At 38.1% G+C, this 16333-nt stretch overlaps 1 protein-coding gene across 3 annotated transcripts in view; it reads left to right on the plus strand.

The window, feature by feature from the left end:
• VPS13B (vacuolar protein sorting 13 homolog B) overlaps positions 1 to 16333 on the plus strand; it is a 1074400-nt gene that overhangs the window by 933717 nt on the left and 124350 nt on the right. For all 3 annotated transcript variants that reach the window (XM_044668639.1, XM_044668631.1, XM_044668624.1), the window contains exon 39: positions 14454 to 14650. In XM_044668639.1, the coding sequence (XP_044524574.1) occupies positions 14454 to 14650 (197 nt within the window). The remainder of the gene's footprint in view (positions 1 to 14453; positions 14651 to 16333) is intronic.

The following is a 16333-nucleotide window of genomic DNA, read 5'->3' on the forward strand; positions in this document are numbered from 1 at the left end:
GGGGGGGGGGGGGAGTCAAGTGACTTGCCCAAGGTCACACAGCTGGGAAGTGTCTGAGGCTGGATTTGAACCTAGGACCTCCCATCTCTAGGCCTGACTCAATCCACTGAGCTACCCAGCTGCCCCCTCAGGTTACTGTTTTGATAACTTTATACTATCAATCACTTCACTTAATTAAGTTGTAATTATACTAGTTCATTTTTCAGATTTTTCATACCCCTTACCATTCTTAACATTTCCCCTTTCTTAGTGTCTGTCTACTAATAATTTTTCTTCCTGGAACAATCGGGTCAAACTTATATTAGTCTAGGGGGCAGCTGGGTAGCTCAGTGGATTGAGAGCCAGGCCTAGAGACAGGAGGTCCTAGGTTCAAATCTGACCTCAGACACTTCTCAGCTGTGTGACCCTGGGCAAGTCACTTGACCCCCCGTTGCCTACCCTTACCACTCTTCTGCCTTGGAGCCAATACACAGTATTGACTCCAAGATGGAAGGTAAGGGTTTAAAAAAAAAAAAAGCGTATATTAGTCTAGTAGCTCTAGTAAAAGATTCAGTGAAACAAGAGGTAAAAGTATTATCTTATGAGTTTAAGGAATTATCTTTTCCATTTGTAGAAACACTTTAAGACTAATTTGAAAATGTTTATCTGGAGAGTTGGAGTTTGTCTTTGCATTTTCTTTGATGGTAAGGGCATCTTAATAAAATTAATAATGGAAGTTACATTGCTGAGAAAAGGTAAATTACTTAAAGCATCCTCAGGCACTTTAGGAGGACTTATTTTTCTATAAATAATTGTCATTCTTGCTTGCTACAAATTGTTCTTAGGCATAGTTATTCAATTCAGCAACATTTATTAAGTGCCTGATATGTGTTATGTTAGGCAGAATGTCTGTCACTGAGGGAGATGAAAAATATTAAGGCAGAATATTTTTCCCTTTGTGGAACTTACAGCCCATCAGGGTAATATTGATGATACAAAATAATGCATAGGGGAGTAAATAAGCATTTATATAATAATGACTCTGTTCCAAGTACTATAAGAGCTTTACAAATATTATCTCATTTGGTCCTCACAACTCAGTGGGATAAGTGAAGTTATTATCCCCATTTTGCAGCTGAGAAACCTGAGGCAAATAGGGTTAAGTGACTTGCCCAGGGTCACCTAGCTAGAAAGTTTCTAAGACTAGATTTGTACTCAGGTCTTCCTGATTCCTGGCCAGTGCTCTATTTACTATACCCCCTGGCTGCTTCATAGTATGTGCATTGCTTACAGAGCAGAAAACAAAGTTCTTTGGTTCACAACCATCAGCATTTGGGGAATGCTTCTAGGAGGAGCTGGCATTTGAGTTAAACATTAGAAGACAGGTAAGAATTCAACACCTAAAGTTAGGGAAGAAAAATACTCAGTACCTTGTGTGAGTGCAGATGTGAAGGCTATGTTAAATATAATTTTTTTAAAAATGTTAGCTGCTGCTGCTGGGTAATGCTAGGGTACTGGGTCTGGAGTCAGAAAGACTCATCTTCCTGAATTCAAACTTAGCTTCAAATACTTGCTAGCTGTGTGATTCTGGGCAAGTCACTTAACCCTCTTTGCCTCATTGTCCTCATCTGTAGAATGAGCTGGAGAAGGAAATGACAAACTACTCCAGTATTCCTGCCAAGAAAACCCCAAATTGGGGTCATGAAGAGTAGGAAATGACTAGCCATAATTTTCTGAACAAACTCTCCTTTTTGTATCCTGAAATGTTTGTTTATTGATAATAATTAAGTTCATAATAAAAAAATTAATTTAAAAAATAGTAGAGAAATATATAAGAAAAGACTGGAACACCGAATTTTTTGCACTTGTATAAAACTTTTTTCTTTGGCAGACAAAGGAATTTGAACTTTATTTGGAAAGAAATAGCCACCAAAGTTTTTGAACAGGTGAAAGCCATGAGTACTGCTAAGCATAAAGAAGATCAGTCTGGCAACATTTTCTGAAGGATAGATTTAAAGATGTGGAATGGATAATAGCAAGATGCTCTGTTTCAGGACTCAAGTGGATGATAATCAAGGGCTTATAACCAGGGTGGCTAAGGTAGAAATTAAAAGGAGAGATTAAATCCAAGAGATGTTTGCATTATTAGAATCACAAAGTCTTGGTTGAAGAAACTGGAATTGTTTAGCCTTAAAAGAGGACTTAGGAAAGAAATGAGAGCTACTAGGGGTTGTGTTGAGTTTCTTCTTTTTAAAAATCTTTGTGCAAAAGTGAGATGTCTGGTGTATTCTGGTAGGAATTCTTTTTCACGGATACATAGGACTAGATGAACCTCAGGATCTTTTATCTCTAAAATTCTGAAATTCTTTAATTGGCTCGAAAATGTTATATGAGAGAGAAGAATCAAAAATAACACCAAAGTTTTTGAATATAGGAGAGTGGATGGTGCCACTCATAGAAAAATGAAGGCCTGCTACTCACTAAAGAAATCAAGAGTTTTAAATATATATGAAAGCAAGCCTCCTAAAAGATAACCGTATTGAAGTCATCTGGCCTTTTTATTTCATGTTGTATAAAGCATTAAGCTTATTTATCCACTTTTTAAAATATTCTGTAATTCTAGCTCTAATTTGTACTGAGTTGAAATTGACCTTTCCTTGTTAATACTAATTAACAGGATCCACTGTATCCATATTATCTCTGCCTTTTCTCATCATGGACAAAGAATCAACTTATTGAATTATACATAGTAGAATTTTTAGGGGGTAGCTATTGTGTCATAAATTGTCACAGTCCAAGTAGTTCAGTGTATGTATTTTTTTCCCTGTTTACCAAAGGATCATAAATTTAGAGCTGAAAATTGCCTTAGATATTCAAAATCATAGAACTAGAGCTTGGGGGAACCTGAGAGGCCATCTAGAACAGCCTTCTCATTTTGCAGATAAAGAAACTAAGACTCAGAGAAATTAAATGATTTTCCCACTGTCTCATACCTTGTAAGGTGGCAGAGGCAAAAATGGATACTTTTGATATCTACTCCAAATCCAGTTGCTTACTGAAGTACCACAGATCCTTTTAACCATTTTTTTTGTTTGTAAAAAATAAACCCTAAGTAGCATATGTCATAAACGATAAACTTTAAATCTTAAAAACCTAAGAGATCATCTCATAGCTCAAAACTCTTATTTTTAACAGATGTCAAACAGGCCCAGAATAGCTAAGTGATTTGCCTATATTCACAAAGATAGTTAGTTGTATCTCCTAAAATCCAGCCCAGACTTCTTTTTACTTTGTTTTGGTTCAGTCATTTTCAGTCATGTCTGATTCTTTGTGACTCCATTCAGGGTTTTCTTGGCAAAGATACTGGAGTGGTCTGCCATTTCCTTCTCCAGCTCATTTACAAATGAAAAATTAAAGCAAATAGGGTTAAGTGACTTGCCCAGGGTCACACAACTAGTAAATAATGTCTGAGGCTAGACTTGAACACAGTTAAGATGTGTTTTCCTGACTATAAGCCTGGCACTCAATCAACTGCGCCACCTAGCTGCCATTCTTTCTACTATATAATATATATTTGTGCCACAGCTGTATAAAATCTTCACAAGTAGGCACAACAGTTCAAATTGATTTTGGAACTTGTCATTTCTTAGAAATATATTTTATAAAAGTTTTCCTTTGCTTTAATTTTGACAGAAAGTTCTTTGTGTATTTGCATTATTTCTTGAGGGGGGGATTTTAATCTCTTTTAGGATTACCGATTACCCACCTGCATTTGCTCTAAATCTGGTAGCCTGATAAATTGATAAGATAACTCGGTCACATGTTTAAAAAACAAAACAAAATATAGGTCCTAATAAAAGAATGTTATGTATTTCCTTTAAAAGGTTAAAAAGTATTTCTCAGGGCTCTTAAATTACCATATTCTGATACCAAGGGAAAATAAAACCTGGGCTCAGAGTCTTGTTTGTACTTAGAGGGCTTTCCGGACAGGAAGGCAATCTTGATGCAATGCAGTAAGCCACAATACCAGTGGGGCATTACAGGTGAAAACTCTGCAGCTGTACCCCTTCACCACAATGTCGTACAACTGTACACTGGAATATTTCCTGTACAGAAATAGGGTTTGGTTAACTTTGTTTCCCAAGAGTAGATCACATTAAAATGTTATAAAATCATGATTTCCTGCATTTGAATACTTGTGGTTTCTCCACTGGTTCCAATATTACAAAGGGGGGTTTTATGGCTTCTATTAGTTGAAGATGTATAGAAGCTTTCTTTTTTTTTTTTTCCTCTCACAAAATCAACTGAAAGGCAGATGCACATAAAAAGAAAACATTTTAAAGGAAAACATTCTGATTTCAAACATGTTTGCCTTTATTTTATTGTTTAGTAATTGATTTTTACACTGAGGGGGATGTGCAAGTTAGAGTAAGCCAGCTCTTTCACTACCACACCGTGGAGATAGCGAATGTCTAAATGTTAGATCTTGGCATGTGTCGCTGCCAGATATGCATTAGTCTGTGTGCGTGTGTGCGTGCGTGTGTGTGTGTGTGTGTGTGTCTGTGTGTGTGTACTTAGGAATGATTTTGAGAAACATTTCAAGCTTTAAAAAGAAAGTTGGACAAAAAGCATTACTAGAAAACTGTCTAAGATGGGGCAATGGAATCCTCTTTATCCATTTATCTGAATAGAGATGACATTTTTCAGTATCTTTATTTCTGGCCACCAATCTTTCCTCCCGTATCCTCCTTACCTTCTTTGTCATCCACACACTATTCCTGTGCAGCTCATTCAGGCGCCACTTGTGATCACCTTCCCCGAGTTCTGTCTGCAGCCCCAAACGCTCCCCCGTCTGGGTCTGGGATCCTAATCCTTGGATGTGAGATCTGACACAAGGGAGCTCCTGAGTCATTCAGTCCAACTCCTTCATTTTACCAGTGAGGAAGATGAGTCCCAGAGTAGTGAAGGCACTTGCCCAAGGTTGCACCAACGATGAGCATCTGAAACAGAATCTGAACCCAGGTCCTTTTACAATAGAGCCAGTGCTCTCGCCCCTCTGTTTTGTTGTTGTTGTGTTGCTAGGTGGTCAGTGAATAGAGCACCAACCTGGAGTCAAAGGACTCTTCTTCCTAAATTCAATCTGACCTATAGCCATGTGATCCTGGGCAGTTCATTTAACCCTGTTCGCCTCAGTTTCCTCATCTATAAAATGAGCTAGAGAAGGAAATAGCAAACCACTCCAGTGTCAAGAAAAACTCAAACAGGATCTCAGAGAGTTGGACACAACTGAAAACAACTGAAGGGCAAAATCATCAGCTTGAAATTTGCCTAGGATCACCAGATAGTGGGTGAAGAAATAGCCACAGAATCAGGAGGACCTGGGTTCGAATCCCACCTCTGACTCATACTAGCCCAATGGCCTTAAGCAAGTAAATGGCTTAACCTCTCTGAATCTCAATCAACTTCCTTATAAGTTAGAAGTGAATTGTTTTCTGCTAGAGTCCCTATACCTTATAGATTCTTGGCATATAGGCATAGTTATTAGGTAATTTTTTTAAAACCCCTCACCTTCTGTCTTAGAATCAACACTATCAGTGGCAGAAGACTGGTAAGGACTAAGCAGTGGGGAGATAAGTGACTTGGCCAGAGCCACACAGCTTGGAAGTGTCTGAATCCAGATTTGAACACAGGGCCTCTTGACTCCAGGCCTGGCACTCTCTCTACTGTGTCACCTAACTGTCCCATAGTAATCATTTTAACCTTTCCTGACATGTCATTGGTATAGAGAACTCGCTCCCAAACAGGAACTTCTTCCATCAATAGAGATTGCCACTTGCTTAGCTACTCATCTTAAAGGAGTTGCCAGGGTCAGTATTGGTCACTGATTATTATCAAAGACTATTCAGAATTATTTTCTAACTTCTTAAAGTGTTCCAAAGACACATTTCTGGATTGATAAGAAGAGATTATCTTTGCCCCTGGAAAAAGGAAATTTAAAATTTCTGCAGGTGGAATTGATCTGTGTCTCTTCTATTCAGCTTTTTCATATGAATATTGCTTGGCAAATACCTATCACTGAGACTTGTGAATAGTGAAGGCCATCACCTGGCAGATTCCATAGAATCAGTTTGTATCAAACTTGGAATGCAAGCAAAAGCATTTAATTTTCATTTTACTTTACTCTGTGACACACAAGAAAATTTTCATATTATTACAGCATGAATGAAATAAGTGTTTGATGATTTTAAAAATCAGTATAAAAAAGTAAATGCTTTATAGGCCTAAACTATGAACTTCAACTCCAGATACAATACTCCTAGTTCATCTATAAGGAAAATCACATTCTGAGAGAATGGACTCTGGAACAGAATATCACCCCCATACCAACATAGTATAATCATAAAGCCAGTAGTTTATTCATGTTCAGGAAACTAAATTTAAAATCCCAGCATGGGTTGGCGTCTGACACACAATATGAGATTATATTGTATTCTGCCTTTCTTTCACTTAGGTGGCCTTGTTAAGAGATGATAAAACACACGTGTTTCCTGGATTCTGAGTGCAGGGGGGTAGGTAGTTGTTTCTGGAACAAGAGTGACTTGATCTCCAAGGGGAAGCGCCCACCATGTGAGAAAGGGAACTTCAAGAATCCCGTATCGCATCTAAAAAAGCAAAAAGGCTTTTTGTGTTGTTTTTTACTTCCCAAAATGAAATTAAATAAAACATAGAACTAAGAAAACAAGAATGTAGCTCTGGGGGCAACCCTGAACACATTACACTCTACCCCAGCTGCTTGTGCCTTTGTCTTCCTCACAATTTTTCTAGACGCATCCTGTTCTCCTTAACCTTATAGCAGGTGGTGGAAACTGGATGTGTTAAACAGCTGATTATATGCTAGCCCTATTCTTTGTGTTTATGCTTTGGTTCCTTATTGTAAGATACTAGAAGAGGCTTTTTGTTGATGATGTTGGAAGAATGTTTCTCCTTGCTGTGTCGACCTCTTGAAATGTTTGGTTTCATTTTGAGTAAAGGAAAAAAAATTGATTTTTCTTAGATCCTAATCTCTAGTGAGCTACCATGGCTTTAGGGTAGGGAACCATGATCTGCTAATGTGATGCCAATACCTCTCCAAAAGAAGGGAGAGTTGCTTCTGTTTCAGGAGGCAAATGCTTGTCCCCCTCTTTTCTTCACACAGGCAAGGAGAGTTCTAGAGTGACAAGATTCCTGAGGTAACTCCAAGAATTTTAATATGGAGTAGGGCAGTGATGGTAAGCCTTTTAGAGACCTTAGAGACCAAGTGTCCAAACTACAACTCTCCTGCCACATGTGAGCCCCCCACCTTTGCCCCAGACAAGGGAGGGAAGAAGTATTCTCATTATACTCCCATTGTACTCTGCTGGGCAGAGGGGTGGGTCATGTGAGAAATGTCCTCAGGCACAAGATGAGGAATAGAGGATCTGCCCCCTTCGGCATGCTCCATCTGCCATGTGTGCCATAGGTTTGCCAGCACGGGATTAGGGCTACAACAGGTGGTAATCCCAAGTGACGTCATGTTGGCTACAGTTAATCCTTAAGACTCTCAAGGATAAAGATCATTTCCAGAAAACTGAGCAGTCTTCTTATTCTTTTATTCTTTATAAAGAATGTTTATGTGGTGAGAAGAATTCCATTTGTACCATGGTGTTAATAATAAGTCTTATAGTTTATTTTCTCCAAGCTTTCTTTGTCTCACCTTTAAAATGTCGATGGTAAAGCAGAATACCGTCTTTGTAACATTTTCTTTCAATTCTGGGAAAATGAGAGGATATGATTTATAGAATCAGTCTTATTAACAAATGTTCCCATATTTCCAAGTGTTGTCTGTAAATTATGGTCACAGATTAGATTTAGATTAATCCTCATTTTTCTCATACATTCAGATCTTCTTTAAACATGTTTAACGGTTTAGTGCTTCCAAGCATCCATGAGAGAATGGAGACAGTCAGGGTGGAAGAGATTACCTGTCTAAGCAGAGGAGCAAGGTAAAAAGACAGCTGGGAAGTGTCATGAAGGCCTACTTCCAAGAGATATAAGTTGAAAGCTCACCTATCAAACAGAGGGGTGAAATCGAGGAGATAAAAGAATAGAACCATGGGCAGGAAATGGCTAAGAATGTCTTAGAGTCCCAGGTCCCATAAAATAAAAGCTTATCATAGAAAGGTATTGTAAGAGTCCAAGTAAGAAATGGCTATGATGTTTTATGATACAAGGATTTGAATATATTACCCAGAAATAAAACTGTTATTTGGATGAAACCAATGTAACTAATCTTTGTTTTCGTCTGTATAACCTATAAAGCCCCAAAATACTTTTTGTACCAAGACTGTTTTTAAATGTCAATGGACATATGCAAATATTTCCAAATTAATCATTGAATGGAAACACATTATGGAATAAGATTTTTTAAAATTTTATTTAATTGATTAATTAAGATGATTTTTCCGTGGTTACATGATTCATGTTCTTTCCCTCCTCTCCTCCCATTCCCCACCCATAACCAATGAGCAATTCCTCTGGGTTTCACATGTGTCATTGATCAAGACCTATTTCCATATTATTGATATTTGCATTAGGGTGATCGTTTAGAGTCTACATCCCCAATCATATCCCCATCGATTCATGTGATCAAGCAGTTGTTTTTCTTCTCTGTTTCTACTCCCACAGTTCTTTCTCTGGACATGGATAGCGTTCTTTCTCATAAGTCTCTCAGAATTGTCCGGGATCATTGCATTGCTGCTAGTAGAGAAGTCCTTTACATTCGATTGTGCCACAGTGTATCTGTCTCTGTGTGTAAGGTTTTCCTGGTTCTGCTCCTTTCACTCTGCATCAGTTCCTGGAGGTCTTTCCAGTTCACATGGAATTCCTCCAGTTCATTATTCTTTATAGCACAATAGTATTCCATCACCAACAGATACCACAATTTGTTCAGCCATTCCCCAATCGAAGGGCATCCCCTCATTTTCCAGTTTTTTGCCACCACAAAGAGCAAGGCTATAAATATTTTTGCATAAGTCTTTTTCCTTATTATCTCTTTGGGGTATAAACCCAACAGTGGTATGTCTCAATCAAAGGGCAGGCAGTCTTTTAAAACCCTTTGGGCATAGTTCCAAATTGCCATCCAGAATGGTTGGATCAATTCCCAGCTCCACCAGCAATGCATTAACGTCCCTATTTTGCTACATCACCTCCAACATTTATTATCTCCCTTTGCTGTCATATTAGCCAGTCTGATAGGTGTGAGGTGGTACCTCAGAGTTGTTTTGATTTGCATTTCTCTGAAATAAGATTTTAAATGTGGTTCCTACATAGGATAAACGGTTTTTAGTGCAAAATTCATATATGTGTAGGGTACAGGTCATTTTATTATTGTTATATTATTGACTGATTTTTTAAAAAATTCTGTCAAATAATGGATAGGAAAACAAAATATGATAAAAATATACATATTCTTGACAGCGATTTGAAGTGTACTATGTGTTATATGTGGAATATTTTCCAGTGAACTCATTTCCTCTGACTATTGTTATAAAAATAAAGTAGATGTGTTGTAGATGGAGAGGAGAGTAAACCTAAACTGGATACTACCACTGGTAATTGTGTGACAACAGTGATAGCCCAGATAGGTGGCTAGGGCAAGATCAACTGAGGCTTGCCCTACCTAAATAATATGACACCTCCCTCCTTTATAACAGTGCCCAGGCAGGACCCTTCAGGTCAATGGATGGTATCCCTTCAGGTCCATCCTGGGGTTGATTGATAGTGTATAATGGGCTCTATTAGCTTGGTAACCGTTCGTCTCTGACTGCGTATCTCCCTTCCCAGAGAAGCTATAAATAACTACTTCAGGAAGGTACTTAAAAGGCTTTGACTGTATTTAGCAAAGATGGGGTATTAGGGCTGGATAGAGGAATTGGGAAACCCTAATTACTTTGGTGATAATAACCCTCAGAACTGTAGGCAGGTATTTGAATCTGGTTGGTTAGATTCTCTGGTCCAGCCTGGCCACAGCCAAACCAGAGCAGGCAAACTGCTGCTTGATGTTTCAGCTTCTTCTTCTTTTGCTAGATGATATACCTAACCAGTCTTCAGGATATCCACCCCTTTCCACCCACTTCTTCTTCTCTTGCCCACTTCCCAGGTCCCTCCCGGGCCCTGGGAAACCTAGATATAGATGATTGATTTCCTAATATCTAGGGGCATAGAATCAGAGATGATGGTCTGGGAACAGGTTGATGATGTTATCAGGAACAAGACAGGAGGATCTTGCAAGGTTGAGCCCAGCAAGTCTCAATCCCAAAAGACCAGGATCCACACATCTCCAGTCCAAAGGAAGGAAAGGAACCCTCAGCCAGGGCTGCCAGGGTGTTTTATACCCCCCTGGGCCAACCACTCTCTCCCCTGTCCTCACGGCCCCTGGGAACATTCTGATATCCAATGGACCCACCTGTCAATCAACAGTGTGGACTCCTGGCTCCCAGAGTTTCAATATAACACTATTTCGTCTATTTCCTATTTCCTCTGACTCAGTTCTGGATATCCAACATTTCTAAACTACCTCTTGGCAACCAAAGCTACCATCTTTCCTCAAAGTTATTCAGTGCAGGAATTAATAATAAATCTTTTAGGAAAGATAAGTATAGATTTTTAAACATAGAACTATATACTAAATAACTAATTTCAAACATAAAATTAGATGATACAATTCTTTTAAAAAGAGCACATAAAGTACATCTTGGATTTCTTAAGAGAATTCTAACATATGGAGCTATAAAGATAACATTAGAGTACTAGATGTGTAGTTTCAATATGTTGTACTTAAAACTAAGTTTAGCGGGGTAATATCAGCATTTAATGGAAAACTATCAGGGTCTACAGCTATATTTACATCAGCTAAGCATTTGGAAGATGACTAGTAGGTCCTTGGCCATCAAATGATATTGCCTCATCCTGATCCCTATGTGAAACTAAGCTTCACTATATGCCAGCTGCCTCTTGTGTTGTTCCTCTTCTAGTTTGGCTTTCAGCTTGTGAACTCCTTAATTTATGACCTCTAACTCTGTTTTCCTTTCTAGCCCCTATATTTCTCTCTCTGCTTTGTAGACTCTCTATCTTTGGTCTTTGAACCGTCTTCTAAATTGCTCTATTGCCACTTTGCTTCTGCTTTAGTTGTAAGGTTCACGTTCTCATTTAATGACTTTGTGGATTAACATAAACAGATTTTCTAGTCCTCTTTTCCTACTTATAACAGAAAGAGATGACAAGTGCAAGTTCAGAATATTTTCTAAAAATTGTGGTTAGTGGTTATAATTAAAAAGGTGAGAATTCGGGGCAGCTGGGTAGCTCAGTAGATTGAGAGTCAGACCTAGAGATGGGAGGTCCTAGGTTCAAATCGGGCCTCAGACACTTCTCAGCTATGTGACCCTGGGCAAGTCACTTGACCCCCATTGCCCACCCTTACCACTCTTCCACTAAGGAGCCAATACACAGAAGTTAAGGGTTTAAAAAAAAAATAAAGGTCAGAATTGGAATGTTGCAAAACAAGAGCTCTTGGAATGGAAAATTGATGCCAAAGGGTAAGGGAAATGTTTATAAGTATCAATAGAAATCTTTATCAAAAAGAAGAAAGTGGTGTGTCCAGAATGAGATAAAGAATCTTTTCAAGATGGAACCCTAAGGGAACCAATGAATCATATGTATGCATGTATTTCTAGCAAATTTGTAAAGTATCTTTAAAATACCAAATCCTACCCAAAAGTAATTTGCTATGTTTTCTTTTTACTTTAATTTAGACATTGATTTTTTTAAATATAAGAGTGTGACATGTTACACAAAAAGAGCAAAATAAATGTACAGATTTGGCATATGTATTCTTAGTCACACAAACAAAACAAGCATTTCAAACTTTTTCAGCTAAGTTTCCATTTGGAGTGAATTCACTCATGCCACTTTATTAACCAAGGAAAATAGGGTGTGTAGAGGAAAATACTGACAAACACATAACCCACATATTTTTATGTGTATTTTTGTAGCAATTACTTTCTATTGTTTTACAAATTTTCTGAGTTGTCTGGAATGTCCCAAAATGAACAAATAGCCAACAGGCCAGCTTTCAAGCTAAATTGTGAACCCAGTGAAGTTGTCTTCAACATCTTCTTTGTCCTTTTTGGCTGAATTCCACCCTTGCCCAACTTTTGTATCATAAATGCCCACTCCCCTCATAGCTTAATTGTAGCATCCCACCTTAGCTCATGCTCAATTTTTCCTGATTGCTCACACATTGACATTTATGCACACAGGCTGTCATTCTCACTTCTGTACCTTTATTCATTCTATTTTCTGGACTGTTGTCTCTTTTCCTCTCAGCCTATTCAGTCCTGTCTCTCTAATGGCATAATGAACTTTGCAAACCTAAACTAACCCCTACCTTCCATAACATTGAGTAATACTGATTCTATCAGAGCCATGAATCTTGGTATGTAATCAGTCATATTAGCATGTTTCCCATTTAATGTGTGTAAGTTATCTCCCCAGTGAGAATATGAAATCCTTGAGAATAAAGGCTGGTATCATATAACTTTCCTATTTCTCAGTAGCAGGCACATAGTAAATATTCAGTAAGTATGTAGTGAATTAAAATAAGAAATATAGATTGTTAATAAACTTCAAAAATGAAGATGGTATATGATTACTACATTGTTCTTTTGTGGGGCTGGCAAAAGGGGATATGATATTTGTCAATTTGAAGCTATTAATATTTTTTGCCTTTTGCATCAATACTTAGAAGTCAAATTACTTATTTAGAATTGTCACTATGTACTCTTTAGTCTAGAAGGGTCACTTTTAATCAATATAGTAATTAATCAATGTTAATCAATAACGTATCTAAAGTTTCTAAAATCCAAACACTTTAGCCTGACATTCAGTTTCTTCAAAATCCATGTGTAGCCTCCATTTTCAGCTAATTCTTATACTACTTTCCCTCATATGTACTATCACCAACAGTTCCAATTTATGTTCTTCAAATTGATCCCATGAATTCTTGCCTTTGCTTTTGCTTGTATTTCCTATATCCCAAATACCTTTGTGGTTATTATTCTAATGATTCTTCAAAACTTAAGACTGAGGGCAGCTAAGGAACTCAGTGGATTAAGAGTCAGGCTTAGAGATGGAAGGGTCTCTGGATATATATCCATGTGACCCTGGGCAAGTCACTTTTTGGCCTAGACTCTTCCTAGCTGTGGGACCCTGGGCAAGTCACCTTATCCTCCCTTTACTTAACCCATACCACTCTTCTGCCCTGGAACTAATACACAATATTGATTCTAAGAAGGAAGATAAGGGTTTAAAAAAAATTCTTTGCCCATGAAGACTTCCTGATTCCTCAAAAGATTGCTCCTATCTGGATCCCCTATCTGATCTGCTGATCATATTGCCTATCTTGCCCTGCCAAGCCTTCAACTTATATCACTCTCACCATTCACTGCCTTTGCTCCTATGCATGGTGCTGTCAAATGAAGCTGGAGAAGATGAGTGACAGCTCAGTCCACTACAGAGTTATGTTCCATAACTTCAGCTAGGCTCTCTCTGCTGCCAGTCAGTTCTTTTATACTTTCCTAATGACTTCTATCATACTCACCACAGTGGCTCCTCCAAACCTTTTCTTCCATCTTCACTCCTTCCATGCATCCTCCTTCCTACCCTGCCAGCCAAGAACCTTGCCCATGTTTTACTGACAAAAATAGAGGCTTTTTCCCAGGAGCTGCCTCTTTTCAGCTTCTCTTCCTCACCTCATGTTACCCATTTGCCTTCTGCCACTATTTCTTGAGTATCCTATCTTTTCACCCTTGTCTCATGTAATGAGATAGCCCTTCCCCTAGACAAGGTTTGCCCCTCTACATGCACCAATGATCCCATTTTATCCCCTCCTTCTCCAGAAGATTGCCCCCTCTATCATCCCTAGTCTCTTACCCTCAATCTTTCTCCTTATTTCCTGGCAACTTCCCCCCTGCCTACAAACATGCACAAGTCTTTCCCATCCTCAGAAAACCTTCAATTGATGCACCCATTCCTTTGAATTATTGTCCAAAGTTCTCTCCTCCTTTTGCTCAATCACCTTTTTCTTCTTCATACTTTCTTCTCTCTAGGCACAAACTTTTACCTTTTTTTGTATCCCCAGCACCCACCACAGCACCTAGCACATAGAAGGCATTTAATAAATATCGATTGATTGACTGCAAAGTAGCCTCTCCTTCCTCTCAATTTGCAAGCCACCATTTTTGCATGCTGCTATATTCTACTTTGTGATGTGCTGTTATTTGTACATATCCTTCAAACATTCCCATTTGAGGAAAGAGACCATGTTTTCCTTAGAAGGTGTTCAACAAATACCTGTGGATTTGAATCTAATTTCTAACATTCTTTTCATCTTAATTTAGGTTCCTTGTAGTTTGGAATACTGGGATGAACTCCAGAAAACTTTTGTCGCTTTTCGAGAATTCAGTCTTTCTGAAAGCAAGGTTTATGAGCTGCAGTTGCCTGATATAAACCTTGTGAATGACCAGAAGAAATTGGTAGCCTCAGACCTTTGGAGAATTGTCCTGAACAGCAACCAAAATGGAGCTGATGACCAAAGGTAACTCAGTGAAAATGAACCAGTGTGATGATAAGTTAAAAACTATCTTTGCTAGCAGAGCAACATCTAGTCCATTCCAACTTCATTCCACCTTGCTAATCTGAAATGTAAGCCAAGAATCAGGTTATCAAAATCCCTGCTGGGCAGCCAGAAGAGCTGCCACAGATAGGGTGTACACACACACACACACACACACACACACACACACACTTTCTGAGGGCTATGAACTTCAGGTACTGAACAGATGCACAGATCCTTCGCAAAGCAGATTCCTTCTTCTGGCTTTTTTTTTTTAAACACTTAACTTCTGTGTATTGACTTATAGGTGGAAGAGTGGTAAGGGTAGGCAATGGGGGTCAAGTGACTTGCCCAGGGTCACACAGCTGGGAAGTGTCTGAGGCCGGATTTGAACCTAGGACCTCCTGTCTCTAGGCCTGACTCTCAATCCACTGAGCTACCCAGCTGCCCCTGGCTTTTTTTTTTTTTATGAAGAATTCTAACCAAAGTTCTTTCCACTCCAAATCTAGTATTCTTGCTATACTAGGAGTAGTGAGAAATAATAACTTAGAATATGTTAGCAAAGGAGAAGTCAGAAAGTCTAAACAGGCATAGCAACCTATGTCCATTTAATGTAAAGGTAAACAGTGCCATAATCATTCCTTAATAGGTCTTAAGGGCATCAATGTGCTCTATAGAGAGCACAATGCTCTCTAGAAAATGAGGGGCTTTGACTATATAATCTGTAAGATTCCTTTTAGTCCTAATATTCTTGAATTCTCTAATTTGATTTTCATAGTAATGATCCTGAATTTTCCAGAAAAGACTAAATTTATTTAGTCTATTGAGACCCCAAGAAATTAAATAATTTTCCAAGGATAATACAGTTTTTAAGTATATAAGCCAGGATTTGAACCCCAAGGTTCATGACTCACTAGTCCACTTATACTATGCTGCCTGTCACTACGTTTGAAGGGATGCAAACAAAGCAAAGACAATAGAACCAGAAAAGTATGCCTGTGATTACAACTGTACTTATATCTATATAATATACACACATAATCATATGTATTTACATGGTATTTTCAGAAATAAAGATAAGAAAACTAAAACAAAATTAATGGAGCTTTGTAAATACATAGGCACATTTGCAAAGGGATCCAAAAGTAGGTTTTTGTTAGTTGGATTTTTTTTTTATTGTAAAAGTGCTTTGTAAACACTAGAGCACTTGTATAAATGCTTGCATTTTAAAATTTTGTTAAGATATAGCATATTTTATTCTTTATACCTGCTTTATATGTAGATGATTTAAAATTGGGAATTTGAGTTGGAAAAATATAATGGCATGTTTGTTCAATTATTAGCTAATTGATGGTGGTGGTAAAGGATGTCTTATAGTAATAGTAATTTTTTTCAATTGACTTGACTCGAAAAAGAACATTTTCTTTCTAAAATAATTTTTAAAACTTTTAAGCTTAATGATTAAAAAGAAGTAAAAACTTTGCTCCCCTGAATGATTCATTGCCTAAATTGACTTGAGTTATGTTCTCTTTAATTTATGTGAGATCTCTGTAGTCATATCCCAACTCTAAAACCACTGGCTTCACAGATTCTGGAGCATCTTGGGACAACTTGGTACCAAGGAATGAGCCCTGAATTCAAGGGACAAGGGCTGTGTTTGAGATC

The sequence above is a fragment of the Gracilinanus agilis genome, chromosome 1 (assembly GCF_016433145.1).
Source record: "Gracilinanus agilis isolate LMUSP501 chromosome 1, AgileGrace, whole genome shotgun sequence".
Classification (NCBI taxonomy): Eukaryota; Metazoa; Chordata; class Mammalia; order Didelphimorphia; family Didelphidae; genus Gracilinanus; species Gracilinanus agilis.